Genomic DNA, 24,597 nt, shown 5'->3' on the forward strand with positions numbered 1-24,597 from the left:
TCGCGTGGTCTCCATTCATACACGATTTTTATAGTCTACAAACCTTGCGATTGTTTAATGTTATGTTCTTAAATATATAAAAAATAATAATGTCATCCAAAAGAAGCAAGTCAGATTCTTCTACAGCTAGCAAGAAAAGAAAAACATTGACTTTGGAAACAAAACTCAACATTTTTAAGGATTTTGAAGGCGGAATGAAAATTTGTGAGCTAGCAAAGAAGTTCGATCTACAGGAATCCACAGTAAGAACAATCATAAAATAAACATTTACAGATTTTGGAGGACATACATTCTAACGAGGAACGAATTGTAGCCACAAGGCAAGGAATAAAAAAATCATTAGCTTGCTATGAAGAAATTTTGCGTGACAAGAAAAAGACATTATGCCATCAGACGAATCTATTAGATTTCATGAAACCATCGACATCAAAATAACTTTCATTTTTTTATGTACGAAAAACTACAATTATGATTATATTTCTTAAAAAATGTAGGTGTTTTTGCAAACCTTTGGTCTCAATTGTATGTTTGTATATATAAATTACATGCAAAATTATACCCCGAGTTACGCAAATTCGACTTGAGCGCTTTTTGTTGGTCCGTCCCACCTACCGCGCAACTTCGGGGGTTTTGCTGTACTTAAATGATGTGATATCAGAGTGTATCCCAAGAGTTTGAAGAATAAATAGGGTGGGAGTCAAATGGATGTGTAATTTTATTAAGCAAGAGATTCATAAGAAAAGGATGATGTGGAAGGAATACTGTGTGCATAAGGATGATGTGCATTATGAAAATTATAAGCAGCAGGCTAGAATAGTCACAACTGTTGTATGGAAAGCAAAGTCTGAGTAAGAAAAGAAACTGGCTCTGCGTGCTAAACACAACCCACAAGATTTCTATCGATCTGCTGCAAGCAAAAGAAAGAATAAATATGAAGAATAACTCTTCTAAATGCAGATAGTGTGAGGGTTGTTCAACTAATGAGTGCCCATTTTGTTAAAAGCTATCAACCTGCTGTGTGCGACACTGAGCTCACTGCTATCTCTTCACTGGATGAAGAAACTTAGGTGTATGAGGATGGGGTATTAGAGCTGTTACACAAACTGAACAAGAATTCAGCAATAGGTACTGATAAGATATCAGCATGTGTGCTAAAAGAGTGTTCAGCTGAACTGGCTATTCCTTTGACCAGGCTGTTTAATATGAATCTCAGAACAGAGAAGATTCTGCAGGAATGGAAAGAATGTATGCTAATTCCATTGCACAAGGTGGTGCAAAGACCAATGTATTCAACTATTGGCCAATTAGTATCTCAGGAGTAGTGGTGGTGAACATTTTGGAAAAACTAGTTAGGGTTCACATTCAGAAATAGGTTGACAGTGAATCTCTACTTTGCAATGAGCAACATGGGTTTACTAAGGGAAGGTCATGTTTTAGTAACTTGTTCACATTCTATAATAATGTTACCACTGAACTAGACAAGAGGAATGAATACACCATGACACTTTTGGGATTTTGCTAAGACTTTTGACAGAATACAGCATGGCAGACTGTTACATAAATTGGAGAATATGGGTTTGGATTTTAGAATATTAGCATTAATAACAGGATGGCTGACTGATAGATATCAAAAAGTGGCATATGGGGGGGGGGGGGGGTGAGTCTGCATGATTTAAGGTAACCTGTGGTGTACAAGGATCAGTGCTTGGTCCACTGTTATTCAATTTGCACATTAATGATATTGGGAAGGAATTGTTAAGTGACATACGGCTATTTGCTGATGATGCAAAGATAGGTACGGCAATCAGGAATGCTGCTGATATGCAATACTTGCAGAATGATTTGAACAGGCTGGAATTCTGGGCATGGGAAAATGTATGTCAGTACAATGTCAGTAAATGTAGAGTCATTCACTTCAGCATGATTAGATATCCAATGTCGTATTATATTCGTGGGATTATGCTTGAAAAAACTGATGAGGCTAGGAATCTTAGAGCGTTACTAGATAGGAAGCTGGAGTTCAGGGTTATATAGCAAAGATTGAAAAAATACAGCTCAACAGATAATTGCAATGCTGAAATGCACGTTCACATGTAAAGATATCATTTTGCCTCTTTATAAGACCCTGATGAGACTACAATTGGACTATTATGCACAGGTCTGGTCTCCTAGTTTCAGTTGTGATTCTGATACAGTGTGGAGGGAGTGCAAAGAGGGTGTTAAAAAATTATATCAGGACTGTGAAATACTGATTATGAAGACAGAGTGAGAATTTGTAGACTGCAAACACTAACAAACAGGAGAAAGAGTGGTGATATGGAGTTACAAACTTCTGAAAGGGTCATACAAGATATCAATTCATGGAATTTTTCAATTTATGTAGGGTGAGGAAAGAATAGCTGAGAATGAATGCCGCTAAGAAGGGAGTGAGAGCTAGATTTTTCTCTCACACCGTGGTGCATGATTGTAATGGATTGCCATTGGATGTTGCGAGTGCAAGCAGTGTGAATAAATTCAAGAATAAGTACGAGGGTGGTCTGAAAAGTTCTTGGCCTCGACCATAGATGGCAACACTATCAGCAAGTTTTTTTTTCTAAGTTGGTATATCTGTCATAAGCATACGTGTGAAACTGCAAATCGTTCTATCAAGTAGTTTGTTTTATACAACTGTCTGAATCGAAAGTGTTGTTTGTATCCCTTAAAATGGATAAAATTGAGTGTCGTGCGGCTATAAAATTCTTCGTAAAAGAAGATTTAATGCCAAAAAAAATTCATTCAAAGTCCATAAAAGTTTATGGGTACTCTTCTCCTTCATTTTCGACTATTAAGAAATGGGATGCTGAGTTTAAATGTGGCCTACCAGCCTTGAAGATGACCCACGAGAAGGACATCCAAAAAGTGTAACACCAGAAATCATGGATCGGGTGCACGATATGGTATTGGATGATCAGCGAGTCAAAGTGCGTGAAATTGCTGAGACTATAGGTATTTCAAAAGAACGTGTAGGATATATTTTGCATGAAGAATTGCAAGTGAAAAAGCTTTGCACAAGCTTTTTATTAGCATGGATGAGACTTAGATTCACCATTACACACCAGAATCCAAACAGCAGTCAAAACAGTGAACAGAAGTCGGCTGCTCGGCACCAAAGAAGACAGTCAGTTCCATCAGCAGGAAAGGTCATGGCATCGGTGTTTTGGGATGCTAAAGGCATTTTGTTTATTAATTATCTTGAAAAGGATAAAACAATAACCAGGGAATGTTATTCTGATCTTTTAACCAGACTAGATGAAAAAATTCATAAGAAAAACATCGGTTTGCAGAAGAAAAAATCGTCTTTCATCAGGACAATGCACCTGTCCACAAAGGTGTTTGGCAATGGGAAAATTAAGGGATCTGCACTATGAATTGTTGCAACATCCACCCTATTCCCCAGATTTGGCTCCCTCTGACTTCTATCTCTCCCCCAAAACTAAAACTCTTCCTCGCTGATCAGTGTTTTTCTTTGAATCAAGAGGTGATTGCAGCTGTAGAAGGGTATTTTGCAGATCTGAGAACCACTACAGGGATGAGATAATGGCGCTGGAGCATCGCTGGAATAAATATATTAGTCTTAAATATGGAGGGAGCTTATGTTGAAAAAATAAAAATTATTTTGAAATTATAAATTTATTTCTTCATTGTTAGGCTAAGAACATTTCAGACTACCCTCGTATGATAGCTGGTGCGTGTAGTATGTGGCCTCCCTCGATGAGTCCCTGACTCCCTGAAGGTCTCTCTTACTACTAATAATAATAATAAAACATAACATCAGACTGAAATAGAAGGAAAACCAAAGCTAGTGCTTTGGTCTGAGTTACAGAGAGAAGTTGATTAAGGAAAAGGAAGAAATCAAAAGAAGATGAAACATGTTTGTTAAAACAAGTTATGAAAGTTGGGCAAAGACAGAAGCAGTCTACAAAATTGCTTTAGCATTGCCATTAAACAGAAGTCTTTCTCTGATGGAGAAGAAATTGTTAACTCTTGTCGCCAAATACTTGCATGATCTTTTGATCATAAAAATATCGAAAGTATATGAAATTGCTCTGTCAAAGCAAACATTTACCAGATGCACCAAAGAACTGTCTCGTGATATATTTTAGTAACTGAAAGACTTTGTCTGTACTTGTACTTTCTTTTCTTTAGCTTTGGACGAATCTGCTGACAAATATGTGATGTAATCTGTTAAGCATTTTTATAAGTGGAATTGATAATTAACATTTTTGAAGAACTTATTGGTCTTGAATCACTTCATGGAAAAACAAGAGGATCAGACATATTTGAGAAAGTAAAATCATGCCTAGAAAATAATATACAAGCAGACACTAGTAAACATCATGTTTGTACTGACGGAGCACTGTCCATGGGTAAAGCGGCTGGGTCTACATCTTTGCTTGAATACTTTTTTGTAATATCATTGAATAAAATATCATTGCATTATATACCAAGAGTCACTGTGCGGAAAAATGTTAAATTTGCAGCATGTTATGTTATCAGTTTTAAAATGTGTAAATAAAATTAGAGCAAGAGGATTAAACAGAAAGAATTCAAAGAATATTGTGAAATGTTAGATTTGGAATATTACTATCCCATTCTTCATTGTGAAGTGTGTTGGCTTTCTAGAGGACAGGTTCTGAGTAGATTTCAGAAACTGAAAAATAATGTTCATACTTTTCTAGAAGAGATTCTAGATACAGATGTGAACAAGCATTTTCAGCCATGAAATTGATTAAAAGCAAAATGAGGGTGCAATTGACTGATTCAAATTTGAAGAATTCTCTGCTGCTCTAAATAACTAATTTAATTCCAAACATTAAAAGCCTGGCAAAATCAAAACAGACTCAAACGTCTCATTAAGGTAAGTAATGTTTATCTTGTTTTTATATTAAATCAATATATCATGTCTATATTGACATATTGTTACAGAGAACTTTTAAGGGTAGAAGATTTGTTTGGTGCATCTGAACTCATATGTGAAAAAATTGGGGCACAGAACATAAAAGTTGGCCACATCCCCTACACCCTAAGTCTCAATTATTCATGAGTTAGAACATGGTGTAAAAAGTATTCTTTGTCCTCTTCAACAGTATCAACATTGTGAAAGAATAAAGTTATAACCAAGTTCAATTGTATAGCATCTGCACAAAGTAAAGTGAAAACTCCTATTTGGTTTTAACCTAGCAGCTATTTTCCAAGTTTAACTTTTAAATTGGGGTGCTTAAGGGTCAAAGCTGCATAACTGAGAGGAGACCTCCACATAGCCTTTAAAGGAATGCGGAGAACCGACCAGGGCTTCTGACCTAATGTCCAATCCTCACCTTCTCGTGGTGCACCCTGTTGGGTATCTACTTTGATACTGAATGAACGAGGATGGGCTGGCAATTTGGGATTTAGCCGACCAAATTGTATTCTTATTGGTTAAACCAAAATAAAAAATGATGGTACAACATGACAAAATTTCATGCCAGCTGAGGCGTCGCCCGGTTAAACAAGGCCCCCGTTGTTTTTGCAGGGAACCAGGGCGAACAGCGAAAAGTCAGCTACTGGAACAAATCTGAAAACAAACCCCAACTCAACATCACCAGAGTTAAAGATCAGTACTATCAACATAAGAAGCCTGAATGGCAAAGAAATGGAGCTAGCTGAGGAATTAGATAAGTACCAGATCGACATAATAGGGGTAATTGAACCAAAAAAGACCAAAACTGGTGAGATCTTTCTGAGCAATAAATACAAAATGTTATATTCAGGCAATGACAATCAAGGAAAAGAAGGAGTAGCCATAGTATTCAACACAAAATACGAGGCTAATCTTCTTGAATGGCAGTCAGTCTCAAGTAGAGTAATGTGGGCAAATATGAGAATGGGAAACTGGACAATGAGACTTATTTGTGCCTATGGTCCCACAGAAGGTTCTACTAAGGTAGAAGTGGAGGAATTTTTTGACGCTCTAGAAAAAGCAACTGACACAATGAAAAAGGAAAAGTTGGTCCTTGTTGGGGATCTAAATAGCAGAGTAGGAAATGATTGCGAGACATACAAAAATATTTTGGGAAAATTAGGAGAAAAGAGCAAAGCTAATAATAATGGCAAATATCAGTTGGATTTCTTCTCAGGACATGGACTGGTTATTACTAACACCATGTTCCAACATAAAAATGTGCACAAACTCACATGAAGAGAAGAGGGTAGGAATAAGAAAAGTCTCATTGACTATGTTATTGTTGATAGTGATGTCTTCTCCCTGGTGCAGGACACCAGAGTGTACAGAGGATTTGAAATTGGAAGTGATCACTATTTAGTCTTGAGCAGGATAAAATTGAATTTCATATTGAAAAGAATAATATGTAAGAAAGTTCTAAAGCGAATAAAAGTTGAGCAGCTCTCAGATGTGAATTGTAGACTAAAATACAGAAAGATTATTGAAAAGAAAATGAAAGAGTTTGAGAACAGTAATCAAACCTTGGAGATTCAGTGGCAAACTCTGAAGAAAACATTGATTGATTCTGCCAGAGAGGCATGTGGTGAGGTTGTGTGCAAGGATAAAAAAATCAGAACTCCCTGGTGCACACAGGAAGTTAAAGAGGCAGTGAAGGAAAAGAAGAAAGCATATCAAACGTTTCTGGCAAATAAGTCACCTTTTACTCTTACAGAATACAGAGACAAATGTAAGAAAGCTAAACAGTTATTCATTACTTATTTTTTTCTTTTTTTTTTTTCACGGTATTAACAACACCACAAACACTTTTATCAACAAGGATGTTTTATTAACACTAATATTTCGCTGATTTTCAAATCAGCATCATCAGAGCACAACACACATGTAAACGCGACAGTGAGTGAAACAATATAATTGCAGAAAGACAAAAGATCTAAAGTCCTATTTTTGGCGCCCTCTAACAAGAGAAGAAAAAAAAAAAAAAAAAAAAAAAAAAAAAGCAGCAGTTATCCAGGAGTTTTTCTTAGGATAACCGGGGGGGGGGGGGCATAGCAGTACCATTAATCTGTTTGTAGAGTTTCTACAAACAGATTAATGGTACTGCTATGGGTTCCCCCCTCTCCTCCCCGTTAGCAAATTTCTACGTGGAACACTTTGAAAACAAAGTACTTACCACAGCTACATACAAGCCACTAGTGTGGTTGCGCCTATGTAGATGATGTGTTTGCCATCTGGCCCCATGGACAAGACACTTTGGATGCTTTTGTCACCTACCTAAACAGCCAACACCCCAAAATTCACTTCACAGTAGAAAAAGAATCAAATAACTGTTTACCATTTCTTGACACATTAGTCACCCGCCTTTCAGATGGATCACTATCTTTTTCTATTTACAGGAAGCCTACACACACAGGAAGATACCTACATAAACAATCACATCATCATCCAGTCCAACAGTACCGCATTTTAAAAACACTGACACACAGAGCCAGAGCCATTTGTTCTAACGATACAGCTCTGACCACTGAACTCCAGTACCTGCGCCATACGTTCGTAGCCAACGGCTACAATCCCTACAAAATAGAAAAAATACTACATAGGCCCATTACTTTGCCCCCCCCCCAATACACAAGAATACAACATGACCATTTCTATTCCCTATATCAGAGGTACATCGGAAAAGATAGCCAAAGTATTGGTGAAACATGGCCTTCGCACCACCTTCAAGTATCATGTGAAGTTGGCAACTCTGATCCGCTCACCAAAGGATAAACTTCACCCTTTAGCACACCCAGGAGTGTATGAAGTTCCATGTGACTGTGACTTGGCCTATTATGGGCAAACAGGAAGATCAGTGAACATCCGCCTGGAAGAACATGAAAGATACATTCGCTACTATTACTATGGCAAGTCGGGACTGGCAGACCCCGCTTTGGACACTCCTTCACACAGGATTAGATGGAGAAAAACGAATGTGCTATTTAGGAGTCGTTATAGATCTGAAAGACTATTTTTTGAGTCAGCAATGGCTTTGAAGAATTCTCCCAACCTTAACAAATATGGTTGCATTAATTTGCCAAAAATTTGGGAGACGGTTATCCTAAGAAAAACTCCTGGATAACTGCTGCTTTTTTTTTTTATTTTTCTCGTTAGAGGGCGCCAAAAATAGGACTTTAGATCTTTTGTCTTTCTGCAATTATATTGTTTCACTCACTGTCGCGTTTACATGTGTGTTGTGCTCTGATGATGCTGATTTGAAAATCAGCGAAATATTAGTGTTAATAAAACATCCTTGTTGATAAAAGTGTTTGTGGTGTTGTTAATACCGTGAAAAAAATAAGTAATGAATAACCAGCAACGCCTAAGCTTATCAGTTAGATTAAAGCTAAACAGTGTGTAAAACTAGCTAAACAAAAGTCATGGGAGGAATTTGGCAAGAATACAGAAAATAAATATCAAGAAGGTGGCAAAATATTCTGGAGTTGTTGAAGAAGCTTAGGAATGGAGGAAAGAGTGCTGTAAAAGGAGTTAGAGATAATAAAGGTGACATGAAAACAGGAGAAAAAGATATCCTTGAAGTATGGAGTAATTACTTTGAAAAACTGCTAAATGAAACAAGCAGTGATCACAGCACAGTGATAAAAAACACTGACAAGGCATGCAGTCAGGAATACATATCCATACTTGAAGTAGAAAAAGCCATCAAAGACTTGAAATGCGGAAAGGCAGCAGGAGTAGATGATATTCGACCAGAAATGCTGAAGTATGGTGGTATAAAAGTCTTACAGTGGCTGCAATGCATAGTTCAGAAAGCCTGGACAGAGGGACGAATTCCCGATGATTGGAGTAGAGCTCTCATAGTACCCATATATAAAAAGGGAAATAAAACTGAATGTGAGAATTACAGAGGTATTTCCCTACTGAGTGTTCCTGGCAAGATCTATTCCAGTATACTTGAGAAACGGTTGAGAAGAATTGTGGAAGAAAAGCTTGGTGAAGAACAAGCTGGATTCAGGCAAAATAGAGGATGTCGAGATCAGATCTTCACTTTACGACAAATAGTTGAGAAAGCATGGGAATATAACAAAGATCTGTATTTAAGTTTTGTCGATTTGGAAAAGGCATATGACAAGGTGCCAAGAGAGAAGCTATTCAATACGCTGCAGTTATATGGTGTCAACGGGGCATTATATCAAGCAATACTTCGTCTTTATTTGAGTTGTAAGTCAGCAGTTAGAATTGAAGGAAGTACAGGAAGATGGTTTAATGTTAAATCTGGTGTGAGACAAGAATGTACATTATCCCCTCTGTCATTCATTATCTATATGGATCACATTATGAAGGAAAGTGGTATTAAACCTGATATCAAAATTGGAGATGTTAATATCAGCTCTTTGCTTTATGCGGATGATGTTATACTTCTAAATAAATCCGCTACAAGTCTGCAAGATTCTCTGACTAAATTGAATAGCTGTTGTAATAGATATGGTATGAAGGTCAGCAATAAAAAGACAAAGACAATGAAAATAGGCAGAATCATTGAAAATGTCAACTGTGTTGTGAATGGAGAACCTGTCGAACAAGTAAAACATTTCAGCTACTTAGGCACAATTTTTACTGAAGATGGTAAATTAAATATAGAAATAGACAACAGAATCAGCAAAGCTGGTATGGTGGAAAGTCAATTGAATAAATTCATATGGAATAAGAGAGAAATTAGTCGGAACACTAAATTAGCTGTATACAAGACAGTGTTCAAACTAGTTTTAACTTATGAATCTGAGAGCTAGGTCAGAAGTAAAACACTTAACCAAAGACTAGAGACCGCAGATATGAGAGTCCTGAGAAAGATTAGAGGCGTGAACAGATGGCATCAATGGCAATATCATATTAAAAATGAGGATATTAGGAAAGAACTTGACATTGTCAGCATCCAGGAATGCGTTAGCAGAGCTAATCTCAGGTGGTATGGTCACTTAAATAGAATGGGAGAGGAAAGATTAGCAAAACAAGTGTTCTCTGCCAGGTTGGCAGGAAAACGACCCAGAGGAAGACCAAGATATAGGTGGATTGATATGGTACAAAGTGCCTTAGACGATAGAAATATAAGATCTGATAATGTTGGAGTCTTGACAAGTAACAGACTGATTTGGAGGAAAATTGTAGATAGGAAGTTAGTAATGATGTAATTTTTTCATGTAGTACTGTCATATCCTGTACACCTCTTGAGGGTACATAGCAGGAATTTGATGATGATGAACTTCTAAATTTCTTAGTCTCATTCAATATGTTTGAATAAATCTTACCTAACACCTTCATAAAAAGATAGCAGAAAGAAAGAAATGGCAAAAATTCGTCTTTGAGGAATTCAACTTGTTATGAGCAGAAGAGAAGAAGAAATCTTGCCAAGTATCTAGAACACTCCCAAGTAGAGAAATTCCTCTAGTGTTTCTCAACCTTCTTTCATGTGTGCCCCATTTTTAAATATTAGTTTTTGTGGCAGCCCCCCCACCCAACCTTTGCCCTTTCAGTTCTTGTGTTGAGACACTGACAAAACAAAAACAAAAAAAAAAAAAACTATGAATTAATTAAAATTTTTAAATATTCATACAAATTTAAATATGTCATCAAATCTTTCAAAAATTGTATAGATCTGGCATCACTGCACAGAATGTTGAATCGTATTGGCATTTTGGAAACATTTGCGATTTCATCACAGAAAGTCTCAAATGTTCTGGAAATGTTTCTGCAAGTATAAATAAGGCTTGAAGTGTCAAGATGGCAGTAACACTGCAACAGTAAGAAATTGATGGTCGGCTTTGTTTTACTCCTGTTCGTAACAACTGTGATACATGGTATAAAAACAATCTTTTCTAGTGTAGATAAATGGATAAATTTTTAACTGGACGTAAGCAGGCATCTGATGGCTGTGAAGCGTCGACATCAACAAATTCAGGTTAACAGAATATCATTCCAAAAGAAAAATCAATACAGTACACAGCAGAATATTTAGATTTTGGTTTTACAACAACTGAAGTAAATGAAGAAGAAAGACCACTGTGTGTTATTTGTTCGAAAATTTTGGCAGCTGATAGCATGAAACTGAATAAACTTAGAAGTGTTTTCAAATGTTTTAAGGAGTATGTTAACAAACCTCAAGAGGTATTTACTGCCAAACTGATGCTTTTTGCTGTTTTGAAAAGCAAAAATCTAGCATTAAAAAAGCTTTCTCTGTAAATGAAAAAGCTTTACTAGCTTCTTACAAAGTTGCATATAAAATAGCTAGCTGCAAAAAGCCCACACTATCAGAGAAGACCTAATTCTGCCAGCTGCGATTGATATTGTTTAAACTATGTGTGGAGAAAGTTTTTCTGAATAACTACAGTGCATACCTCTATCAAATGATACTATTGCTCGGCAAATTGGTGATATATGTGAAGATATACAGCAACAACTTTTGTTGAAGCTTTGTGACCAATTATTCTCAATTCAGCTTGATGAGGCGACAGATAGCAACAAGGATTGTCAGTTAATTGCTTATGTTTGATTTTGCAATGGATTATCAGCAGTTGAAGAGTTATTGTTTTGTAAACCAGTAGAAAAAACAGCCACAGCACTTGAATTGTTCAAATATTGGATGATTTTATATGCAAGACAAACATACATTGAAAAAATTGTGTTGGAATTTGCACTGATGGTGCTCGAGTTATGTCTGGAAGGTTTAAAAGTTTAAAAGCCCTTGTGAGGGGAAAAATGCCCACAATATATTTGGACACATTGCATGATTCATAGAGAAGCTCTTGCTGCAAAGGAAATAAGTCCCGGTCTAAACATTGTGTTAACAACAGTTATAACCCTGGTGAATTATATAAAAACAAGACCCTTAAAATCAAGACTGTTTTCTGAGCTTTGCAAAGACATGGCTGGAGCAGAACATTCAGCATTACTATTTCACTGTGAGATAGGATGGTTATCACAGGAAAAATGTTTACATGTTTACAAATTAAGAGATGAAATAGCAATCTTCTTGGAATAAGGAAAATCACAAAGAAGCAGAAGTTTAGAGACCACTTATTTGTGATAAAATTGAGTTACTTGGTGGACATATTTTAATATATTTAGTTTCTAAAGAAACTAAATATATTAAATGTGCAACTCCAAGGAAAAAATACACATCTTAGAGATGAGTGACAAAATCAATGCTTTTCATAAAAAACTAGAGTTGTGGAACAAAAAAGGTAAAGCAACAAAAATTAGAAATGTTTGCAAATGTGGATGATTTCATCAAAACCTACAAGACAGAAGAGCAACACAAAGTTTTATTTGCATCTATTGAAAATCATTTAACAATATTAACGAAGAATTTTAGAAACTATTTTATAACCGACAACATAATGGCAATGTACGAGTGGGTTAGAAAACCGTTTCAAATTACCCCTGAAGGTTTCTCAATTGAAGAAAAGGAACAATTTATAGACTTCACATCAAATGGAAAAATCAAAAGACAATTTGCATTTAAACCACTGTTTGAATTTTGGGCCGGTGTTGATGAATTTTCTGCAGTAAAGTCAACAGCTTTTCATGCACTTTTTCCATTTCCAACATCTTACCTTCGTGAAATCGGGTTTTCTGCAGTGGTTGCCTTAAAAACAAAATATAGATCTCAGTTATTATAGAAAGAGAACTAAGTGTCAATTTTCAATATCATATGAAAAGCTTTTCTCTGCAACTCAGGCCCAAGGAAGCCATTAATTTTTAGATTCATTGTTATTGTTTAGTTTTAGTTAGTTGCTCTGTATATTTTGCAATACTGATATGTTCCTGTAAACATAACTCGTTTATTCAATACTGTGGATTTTATACATTTTATTATTTTATGTTCAGAGTGTATTTTATGCTTTTGTGTCAATAAATAGTTTCATTAAATGCTTTTGTTTCAATAAAGTAGTTTTTCAGTTGTTGTTTTTTTCGATTCCTTTTTTCAATCAAAGGAAACTTGGATTTTCACTTTCTTCTCCCACCCTTAGGTGCTCCATTTGGGGCACACCCCATAGCTCGAGAATCACTGTTCTACAATGCTCACATTCTTATTTCCCTTTTTTATAGCTGGATGACAGCATTATTCCAATCATCCAAAATTTTGTCTTTTAACCATGATTTTTGAATTACATAGCTCAGCTACCATAAACTTTCATACCTCGAAATTTGAGCATTTCTGGTTTAATATCTACTCCAAATGCTTCTGAAGATTTCAGGTGTCTGGAGGTTTTCAAGTTGAAAGTACTCCTAATTATTATTATTCGTGATGCCTCCAAGTAGTCCGAAGACTCATTGCGAGAGGCCACTTACTGTACAACTCTCCATATTATGTTTCTCATGAATATTTCCTACTACTGTTCCATCTTGTTTCATTTAAGTCTTTCAAAATAAATACTCCAGATATCCAGAATAATCGATGTCAGTTTTTGTAACATCTTTGTCATCAATTTTTTTTGTAGTACTTTTTTTTGCCTTTCCTAGGTTTTTTTTTTAACCACCAAAATTTTTGTCACCTTCATATTTATTTATCTTTATATATTCTTGCTAAAGTCTTCCTATAAGTTTTATTTAGTTAATTTCATACACAAATTAGCTTTCTTATATTTTTCTTTGTATTCTTTAAGGGCATCTGTTGACCAACTTTAAGTTCTGATATACTTTCTTCTTTTCCTAAACGGTCTCTATACCTTACTGATATCTTACTTTTCTAATTTTGAAACCACATCTCCTTGGCTGAATCAGTGTGTTTCTTCAAGTGCTACCGAGATCTCATGGTTTACTTTTGTTTTCAATCTCTTTCATTTTTCTCTAATAATGTTTATATTTCAGTCTACAAGTTCATCTTTAAGAGCTGCTTGATATTCTTTTTAAAAACTTAACATATTTTGCTTTTCAATAAAGACATTCATTTTTATCTTGCTTAAAACACTGCTTAAAGTGGCTGTTACATTCTATTTCAAATCCACCATATACTCATATCCTGAATGTGTATATGGTAGATTTGAAATAGAATGTAACTGATCATAATACAAAATAAGAGGTCTTGTTGATCGCTGTCTTGATCCACATGAATTTGTACTCATCTTTATTTTTTATCTGATCCATACACAAAAGGCCATGAGACCTATCAAACATTAGTGCCATGTGGGGGCAAGAGGTATAGAAGAAAGGAGGAATCTGTTCACATTTTGCTTAAACAGCTGAAGGCTGCAATCTATGAGGCAGGTAGAGTGGAAGAAACTATTCCAAAGGACAGAAGTAGATGGAATGAAAGAGGAAGCAGTAAAGTTAGTTCAGTGAGTTTCAAGATGGAATGTAAAAGGGTGTTGGTTAGCAGTAACTCTTGTTTAAGTGATTTTGGAGGAGAGCGAAAGAATAATAGGTCAATTCAGCAGAGCACTGTCCATGAAAGTATCTGTAAAGGGGTACAGTCAGAAACTGAACATCTGTGAGATTGAAGTGGATATGTGAGAGAGTTATCATTAATTAGCTGGATTGTACTCTTCTAGAGAGAGGGAAAATCAATCTTAGAGAGCAATCTTTGGTGCACCACCCCAAATATGGGAGCAACATTCCATGGCCGGGTAGATCTGGGCTTTGTATAGAGTTGGCAGATGTGAAGGTGTGAAGTAGTGTCTTGTGCAAAAAAGTACACCAAATCTTTTGGCAGCTGCAGAAGCTATAGTTGAAATGTGGTTCTGCAAGGAAGGATCAAAGGTGCAGGTCAGTCCAAGAAGAGAAATCTGATCATGTTTGGATATCTCAATATTACTGAAGGTAAAGGGGAGGGATGTGAGCTCTTCTTGCAAGAGATCAGACAGGACTGAGTTTTAGTGGCATTGAAGTTTACAAGGCTGTCCTTGCCTCACTGCGAAGCTAGGAGATCAGAGTTCAGGTCATGATAGATCTTAAGGATTCTAATACTTGAGCACAAGGTTTGTTCAATAAAAAGGAGGAATGGAGTGTACTGTCATTGGCAAAGCTGTGGATAGGATTGGAAGTCTGTGAGAGCAGGTCATTTATATACAAGAAGAGAGGGGGTGAAAAAACAGAACCATGGGATACTTTTGCATTGGTGGGGGAAATCTGAGGAGAGTTAACCGTCCACCATGACACAAAGTGGGTAACCAGTGAGAAAGTTGACAATCCAGTTGCAGAGTGTGGAAAGCAAACCATAGAATAGCAGTTTGTTAAGTAGGCAATGGGCCAAACCCGATCAAATGCTTTTGAAATGTTGAGGGTGACCACGTGAGTTTCTTCAAATTTTTTAATGGCTTGAGTCCAGTGGTGGGTAGTGAAAGCAAGAAGATCAGCTGTAGATTGTGAGTGGCAGAATCCATACTGCTGGTCACTGATTAGTTGGTATGTCTAATACTGACTACTGTTAACCTAATATGTTAACTTGCTAAATATTGTATTTTCTCTTCAGAAATATATAACTGCTGATACATTTTTTCACTCTGACTAAGCTTTTCTTTTATTAAAGTTGTAAGATCATCTTGTGTGTTTATATTACTGATTCAAAGCTTCTAAACCAACATGATATTGTCAAGTTCGTTCAAGCAGCACTAACACCTGCACAGTTACCATAAGCCAAGCCACTTATCAATTTGCTATGAGTGCCAAAGAACATGTTTTTTCTCTTTAAAAATATATAATTCCTCTTATATTTTTCATTTTATCTACATTTTTTTCCTTAAAGTAAAGTAAACTAAAATCATTTATTCTTGTTTATCTTTAGTTGATATATAAATAAATAGTTTTTATATTTGGCATGTACGAGATATCTCATATATGGGCTCCTAAAGAAAAATTAGTTTACACCTGCAAAAAGATAAGCAGCTTATGGTAACTGCATGTTGATATTAATGTAACCTTGGAGACACTTGCTTCTAATGAGCTGAACACATACACTCTTTACATGCTAGTCTAGAAACTGAGCCAGCAACAAAACACACCAGCTCCAATGAATTTCTTCTCTAATTTATTCACTTTTAATAATTATTTAGTTCTTTATATTTACTCTCTCTGTCAAGCTTTTCATTTTCCCCTTGTGAAATACCTGTATCTACTATGAATTATCTTTTAGTCCGACAAACTACTGCACAACAAACACAAAATTATTAATTGGCTCCCTGTTTAGATAATTCATAGTTGGCTATCTCATAGTCTCATGTGTTAATAAAACCTAATTAGCAACTGTCAAAAAACTGCCATTTTCTCCAAATTTTATGAAAACATTTATATATATCTGGCATTTCATTTCTTACTCTGCTGTTTAAATACCTAGAACAGTTTTTAATTTCTATGTCAGTCTGCCTTCTCTGATGACTCAAAAATTCCTCCACTTCTTCCTTAGTAGAATTAAACCTTCTCTGAAATCACAACCACAAATAAGTTTTGCTGTAAAACTGATATGGATATGTGCCCACATTCACCCTACTTGAAATGGCATGACAATCAAGTATTATCTTTGTGTTTAATGTTGAGTATTACTCCTTTTCCCTGATCTACTGGCTGAATATAAAAGCTTATATTTATTATTTAACAGAATCTTTTCTATTTTATTCTTTATCTTTGTGATTCCATCTAAGTGGAACTTTCCCAGTTCTTCTGTTAGTTTCTTTTCCATCAGTAATTATGCTGAGTTTGTTTAGTTGACCACTGTTTGCCTTGGTTTCCTAACAAAAACAGTGGAGGCATTGTTTAACCTAATAACTTTCTAGTCAGCATGAAATCTCATTATGTTACACCATCATTTTGCATTCTGTATTGATTTAAACCAACACAATTTAGTCAGCTAAGAACCAAATTGCCAGTTGCCATCCTCATCTGATCAATATTTTCAGGTGGATGCCTACTAATGGAACACACTATGTGAATGTGAAGAATGAGCATTGGCTCAGAAATCAATTCTGTTCTTGACATTCCTAAAAGGAATGTGTATTGACCCATAGGCAATCCTAACATTAACCAATAGGTGGTCCTAACTTCTCATTTGATATAAATGCTATATATTGCTCATTAAAATGTCCTGTTTACACCATTTAAGCATAATATCATGTACTTGTTCTTCCAAATCTACAAAACTTAAATACAGATCGCGTAATATTCCCATGATTTCTGAGCTTTCTCAATGTAAAAACTTGAGTGATAACTCCTATTTAAATGGATAAATCCAGATTGCTTTTCTCAAATTTTCTCTTCCATAATTTTCTTAGCTTCTCAAGTAAGCTCATAAATTTTGCCTTGAACAATCAGAGAAATTCATCTATACTTCTCACATTCACTTTATTTCCCTTAAAGACAAAGTTCCATTTTCTAAACATCCAGGTGTATACAAAATTTAGTGTTCTTGTGGAAAGATGTACATAGGTCAAACTGGGAGAAGTTTCAAAATCTGCAACAAAGAACATATAGATGATGTTGAAAACAAAAAGGAAAAAGGCAGACTTGTAGTGCAGATCCTCAAAGAAAATGACAGTAAATTGGCAAGCATTCCCCCATGTCCTACTAAGAAGAGAATTACTTCGATAGGTCTAGGAGTCCTCCAGGTCATTCGCTCAAAAGCATGCTAAATACAAATCAAGGAATGATCTTTCACAACATCTGAAAGTCATCAATTAATGTCTAACATTCAAGACCTCTTCTATGCCAGCAATCACATACAGAGCTTGCACAACAATGTAGCATGTAACATGCTTAATGATACTAGTGATTAAACTATGATTCCAGTATTTGCAATTTATAGACATTGCCAACTGTTGAAAAACATTTTATGTTGATTTTTTACTTATGTTAAGCAACCTCCTGAAGACACTGTTAACTGTGTAGGCAGTTAAACATGTCGAAGAAATATAATTATAAATAAAAAATGTAAACAAGTTAAAACTTGGTTATTTATTATTCAGCATGTAGTCTTTTCAATCAAAAATGCACCCTTTGCTAAAATGTCCTAAAATATTCTCAAATGTGCCCTTTGCCCAAGCCAGTATATCCTGCAGGACTACAACATCAGTTTATTAACTACTGCTCTCACTAATTTAGCATCATTGGTAAACAACTAGAAATTCCTTTTCAAATCATTCCTAATATCAATTTACAAAATAACAGTAAACTAAAACAGATCCCTACAGTACACTACCAACGGTCACTAACCGTCTCCTTAATTATCTCAACCATATACTACTCTCATATGCATCCTTCAACAATCAGCTTCATGGCTATTACCATTCACTTGAAATTATGTAATAGGGTTCCATGCAATATCTAACAATATCATAGCATAGTCATTTTTCTTATCCAATTCAACTGTCACTTTATTGCAGAAACTAAAGTTACTAAGACCAGACCTGCCCTTCACAAAGCCATCTTATCCCCCAATACAGTTCAAACATTAAATCAGCCATTAACCAACTTCTCCAATACCTTAACCACCATTCTTGAAATACTGAATGGCATATAAACTGCTATCTCTATCTTGCCTTCCTTCTACTCTTCTGAGACTGCCACTGCTGGTCAGGGAGCACTTATTTTCCTATACTTTTTCATAATTCACAGACCAATATCCCATTCAATCCTATTGGTTAAATTCACATCAAGATTTCTCAATATTTTAAACATCTCAAGTTGTTTGCGTCTAGTCTGATGTTAGTATCCATCATATCAGCCGATTCATTACCTATACTTGGACAACATGCCCTCATCCAAAGTGACCACTCTCATTCAGCAAATTGAACTATTTCTGTCACTTCCATCTGTTCATTTAAGTTATCCTTAAATAATCATTCTTCCTTACTATACAACAAAATTCTTCTGCATTTCCTTTGGCTTGCTAAGCAAACTTCCTCTCACAAAAATATTTCTTTTTGAAAGTTTTTAAAACTTTCAACAACTAGCTCTAATCCAGAATATTTTAGTAATAAGGTGAGACATCGTTTGACTACATGTATATGGGAAATAAATGACTTCTGCATTACTTCAACCTTGGTATCTCTTCTGGGTCTGGCCCCACTAATGAGACCTCAATAAACATCAACGATGGTCTGGGTAGTTGCCCTTCCCATAATGCAGAGCATTTATACATGTCTATAAGGATATGCGTCTTGCATTAGGGGATACTAAGGCAACTGATGTGAAGTCATTAGCCTCTATATACAGGTAGCTCAGTTGTGAAGTTACTTCATATGCAAACTTTGTTTGGTTACACATGGATAAAGGATGAAATCAAGAATAAAATTTCTTGTCATCTTTAACTTATAGTATAACCAAGTGAAAAAAAACTTTCAATACCTTTAAGTATGTTTTATTGTCGATATTCTTTTAAATTTAATCAGGAAACAAGCAATTAATTTCTAGCCTTATATTATGTTGACTACAGGGTCAAGTCCATTTCCACTGAGCTTATGTTATCATATATGGTTATGAAATAAATGGAGTTATAAGACTATTTCAGAAATCAAATAATGGTGGCATATTTGGCATCTTTCCCTATTTACAATACAGCACAATTTCATCAGATTCAAAAGAAGATTAACATACCAGTCACTAGGTTTTTTGGCATCAGGATCAGGAATTCTGCAAAAAGAAAAGAAAAAAAAAGAAAAAGGGAAAAAAAAAAAGAAAAGAAAAATGCATATTCAAAATTCCAAGACTACTATTATATCAATAATCTAGAAAAACACAAAGATTGATTTTTTTTACTAAATCTTTTTTTTTTTTCACAGTGAATTTTTTTTTGACATGACTCCCACCCATGAAAGTTTATGAACCTAGAATACATTGGTACTGTGGTAGGCTGTGAATTTTTTTTTTATTACTTTACATATTATATTTTTAACATAATCTTGAAATCTCACATTAGAGACTAAACTTGAAAATTTTTTCCAACCACTTTAGGCCCCAAATAACCAGGGAAGTAATCTTACATCAGGCAATGAAATTCATCTCCTGCGTAAAGACCATCACAAACATCCATGCCTATGGAGGGATTTGAACCTGCAGCCTGTTGGGGAACAGATGCCAATAACTCAGCCAACCAAGTGCAACAAAAGTTAACATGCACTTTTTTTTTAATAAAAATTTAATCTAATTAACAGATGTACAATTATTTATAACTTGCAAATCATTGTTACACGTGTAAACTCAACAGAAATTAATCATAATATTTACTCCTCTTATGTTTTGTAATATTTCAATTTCTCAAAAATTTCTCAACAGAAGAAATATGAACTCAAATGCATCTGTGATAGCTAAATACAGTATAAATGAAGCAATAAACAAGCACAGCTTAATCAGCAATTATGTTATGGTGGATTCACAGCATGAGAGGGAAAGAAAGAACACGAATACACTTGATGGACAACATAAAGGAACCTGCCAATACAAAATGACAACTATTGAAAGACAAGCAACAAGTGAGATAAAGCATATGTTCACAAGATCACTAAAAGTAAACTATAACAAGAAGGCAAACAGCACAGTATAATGCAAATGGGTATCAAATCTAGCTGTCTCACTTCCGAAGAACTTAATATAAGGGAAGGATACAATAATCAGCACTCTGTCATCTTGTTTTTTAAGATATCTTTTACAGTATGAATGAAAGAATGGTAATTTATTACAAGTTTGTGGTTGCCATTGCTGTATATCTCGCAACAATGTAAAGAAAATCTAAAATTTTCAGCAAATATAAGTGACCCAAAAGATTTATGGAATTTAAGCTAAAACTGTTATAAAAGCAATGACAATAAGGAAAAGAAGGAGTAGCCATAGTATTCAACACTAAATATGAGGCTAAGCTTCTTGAAAGGCAAACAGTCTCAATTAGAGTGATGTGAGCAATGAGAACAGGGAACTGAACAATGAGACTTATTTGTGTTATAGACCAACAGAAGGTTCTTCTACTAAGAAGGAATTTTTTTGGCTTTAGAGAAAGCAACTGATACAAAAAAGGAAAAGTTGGTCCTTGTTAGGGATCTAAATAGAAGAGTAAGAAATAATTGTCAGACATACAATAATAATGGAAAAGACCTGTTGGATTTCTTCTCAGGACATGGACTGGTTATTACTAACACAATGTTCTAACATAAAAATGCACACAAATTCGCATGGAGAGAAGAGGCAAGGAATAAGAAAAGTCTCAATGACTATGCTATTTTGATGGTGATGATGTTTTCTCCCTGGTGGAGGACACCACAGTCTACAGAGGATTTGAAATTGAAAGTGATCACCATTTATTCTTGAGCAAGATAAAACTGACTTTCATATTGAAAAGAATGACATGTAAGAAAGTTTTAAAGCGAATAAAAGTTAAGCAGCTCTCAGATGTGAACTGTAGACTAAAATACACAAATATTATTCAAGAAAAAATGAAAGAGTTTGAGAACAGGAATCAAACCTCGGAGATTCATTGGCAAGCCCTGAAGAAAACACCGATTCAGCCAAAGAGGAATATGGTGAGGTTGTTTGCAAGGATGGAAAAATCAGAACACTCCATGGTGAACATAAGAAAGCTAAACGCTGTGTAAAACTGGCTAAACAAAAGTCATGGGAAGACTTTGGTAAGAACATAGAAAATAAATATCAAGAAGGTGGCAAGATATTCTGAAGGTTGTTGAAGAAGCTCAGAAATGGAGGAAAGAGTGCCATAAAAGGAATTAGAGATAATAAAGGTGACATGAAAACAGGAGAAAAAGATATCCTTGAAGTATGGAGTAAGTACTTTGAAAAATTGCTAAATGAAACAATTCAGAAGGCCTGGACAAAGGGACAAATTCCTGATGATTGGAGCAGAGCTCTCATAGTACCCATATATAAAAAGGGAAATAAAACTGAATGTGAAAATTGCAGGGGTATATCATTACTGAGTGTTCCTGGTAAGATATATGCAAGTGTATATATTGGTGAAGAACAAGCTGGATTCAGGCCACTATTTTGGCCTGAATCAGGATCAGATTATTACTTTACAACAGATAGTTGAAAAATCATGGGAATATAACAAAGATCTGTATTTAAGTTTTGTAGATCTGGAAAAGGCATATGACAAGGTGACAAGAGAGAAGCTATTCAAAATGCTACAGTTATATGCTAATGGGACATTATATCAAACAATACTTAGTCTTTATTTGAGTTGTAAGTCAGCAGTTAGAATTGAAGTACAGGAAGATGGTTTAAAGTTAAATCTGGTGTCAGACAAGGATGTACATTATCCCCTCTCTTATTCATTATCTATATGGATCACATTATGAAGGAAAGTGGTATTAAACCTGATCTCAAAATTGGAGATGTTAATGCAGATGATGTTATATTTATAAATAAATCCACTACAAGTCTGCAAGAATCCCTGACTAAACATTGAGAATATCAACTGCATTGTGAATGGAGAACCTATAGAATAAGTAAAACATTTCATCTACTTAGGCACGATTTTTAGTGAAGATGGTAAATTAAAGATGAAAATATACAACAGAATCAACAAAGCTGGCATGGTAGGAAGTCAAATGAATAAATTTATATCGAATAAGAGAGAAATTAGTCAAAACACTAAATTAGCTTTATACAAGACAGTGTTCAAACCAATTTTAACTTATGGATCTGAGAGTTGGGTCAGAAATAAAACACTTGACCAAAGACTAGAGACCATAGATATGAGAGTCCTGAGAAAGATTAGGGGGCATGAACAGATTGCATCAATGGCAATATCATATTAAAAACAATAATATTAGGAAAGAACTTCATATTGTCAGCATCCAGGAATGCATTAGCAGAGCTAATCTTGGGTGGTATGGTCACTTAAACAGAATGGGAGAAGAAAGATTAGAAAAACAAGTGTTCTGAAAAAGACCCAGAGGAAGACCAAGATATAGATGGATTGATACAGTAAAAAGTGTCTTAGAAGACAGAAATGTAAGATCTGATAATATTGGAGTCTTTACAGGAGACAGATTGATTTGGAGGAAAATTGTAGATAGGAAGTTAGTGGATGTAAGTTTTTTCATGTAGTACTATCATATCCTGTACACCTTTTGAGGGTATATATATATATCAGGAATTTGGTGAACTGTTAAAGTTACAGTTCAAAAATACTATTCAAATCATGATTCATGATTTTTCCGTAAAATGCCAGATTCAACAAAATATTAACCCTTACATTCTTTTGTCAAACTATTTCTCCACAATAAATTTAATCCCTCAATGACAGTAAGTAGGTCAGGCCTGTGACAGCTACGAACTCACTCAACATGTCTCAAATCAGTGAAGTATTGTGCTTTTCTGTGTTTACTAAAACACAAGAGGAATGCAATCAGATTACCAACATACTCAAAACTGATTTTGAAGTAAGTAGCTCAGTCAGTATGATTTGTTTTGAAAGACCTACATTCGAATTCCATCTATTACATGAACATTAATTCTATCTATGACATGAACTGAAGAGTTAGCCCATATATGGAAATGGTAGGGATTTTTCCTGGTGAGAAGTTGGCTTTTCAACCTACAAAACAAGCAAACCACCCAATTGAACAAAATGCAATTCACAGCCATGATGTGCTACACAGATAGAATTAACCACCATATCAAATCATTGGACCTAACATGCAAGAGGAAATGAGAATTGGAAAAGCAAGATAACTATATCAAGTCCAAATAATATTGCATTTTCCAGTTACTTGCAAAAGCTGTTAACTATAATTTTTGTCCAATACTACTTCACCTTTTTTGCTCTGAGGGTTCTATTATACTGTTATCTACAGAAAAAGTTAATCTTGGTGACTTCTTACTTTTCTTCCATTTCAAGCATCAATTGCAATAAATGTCACGAACTTCATAACATTCAATCTCACTATTTTGTGTGCGCGCGTGAGAAAAAAAAAAAAAAATCAGGAGAACCTTGTTCAATCTCATGATTCTGATGATATTCTCCAATAGTTATAAAATAGTTAACTTTTATTTGAAATATTCCCTTGTGCCAGTGGTATTTATTCTGCAGCTTGGAAATTAACTCATATCAAGCTTATTCCTATTAAAAAAAAAAGTCAAAAACCTATCTGTTCCATTTTGTTTTCACTTGATTCTAAGTAGAGAAATCCAATAACCTCTTTCTGTAACATTAAAAACCTCTAATAATAAATGGCATTGTGAAATCTACCACTGCAAATGGTTGTGCCAGCAAAGGTTGGTTGATTAAGCAAAGTTTGAGTGCAGTTAGTAGTTGGAAGGGGATCAATCATTCGATGCTGTTGGCACACTCTCCCTTGATGAGTCTTTGGACTCCCTGGAGGTGTCACATAATAATAATAATTATTATAATCTATTGTCAGAGCTTCTTGCTTATCAATTTGGTTCTTCACCTGCCTTGGGACAAATACCATGAAAAAATTTGGAACAAATTCAACAGGATGTTCTTGATATCTCTACGGTATCAGATTGAGAATTTGTACAAAAATCTATTTAGCAAATAAGTATCTTACTCTATTTCATTATGTCCGGTTGCATATTACATGTGATGGTGGATGAATCTCTATCCTAAAACTATGCAATTAATTCTGTGGTAACAACAATATACAAATCAACAAATTTCT

The 24,597-nt window shown here is 35.0% G+C and overlaps 1 protein-coding gene across 1 annotated transcript in view; it reads right to left on the reverse strand.

Moving 5' to 3' along the window:
* Positions 1-24,597, reverse strand: part of LOC150109288 (calmegin-like) — a 394,668-nt gene that overhangs the window by 209,124 nt on the left and 160,947 nt on the right. Inside the window, exon 11 of the mRNA XM_090412401.1 lies at positions 19,559-19,594. Within this exon, the coding sequence (XP_090268527.1) occupies positions 19,559-19,594 (36 nt within the window). The remainder of the gene's footprint in view (positions 1-19,558; positions 19,595-24,597) is intronic.

The sequence above is a fragment of the Typopeltis vanoorti genome, chromosome 2 (assembly GCF_054136105.1).
Source record: "Typopeltis vanoorti isolate ZY-2024b chromosome 2, IOZ_Tvanoo_1.0, whole genome shotgun sequence".
In the NCBI taxonomy this organism is placed as follows: Eukaryota; Metazoa; Arthropoda; class Arachnida; order Uropygi; family Thelyphonidae; genus Typopeltis; species Typopeltis vanoorti.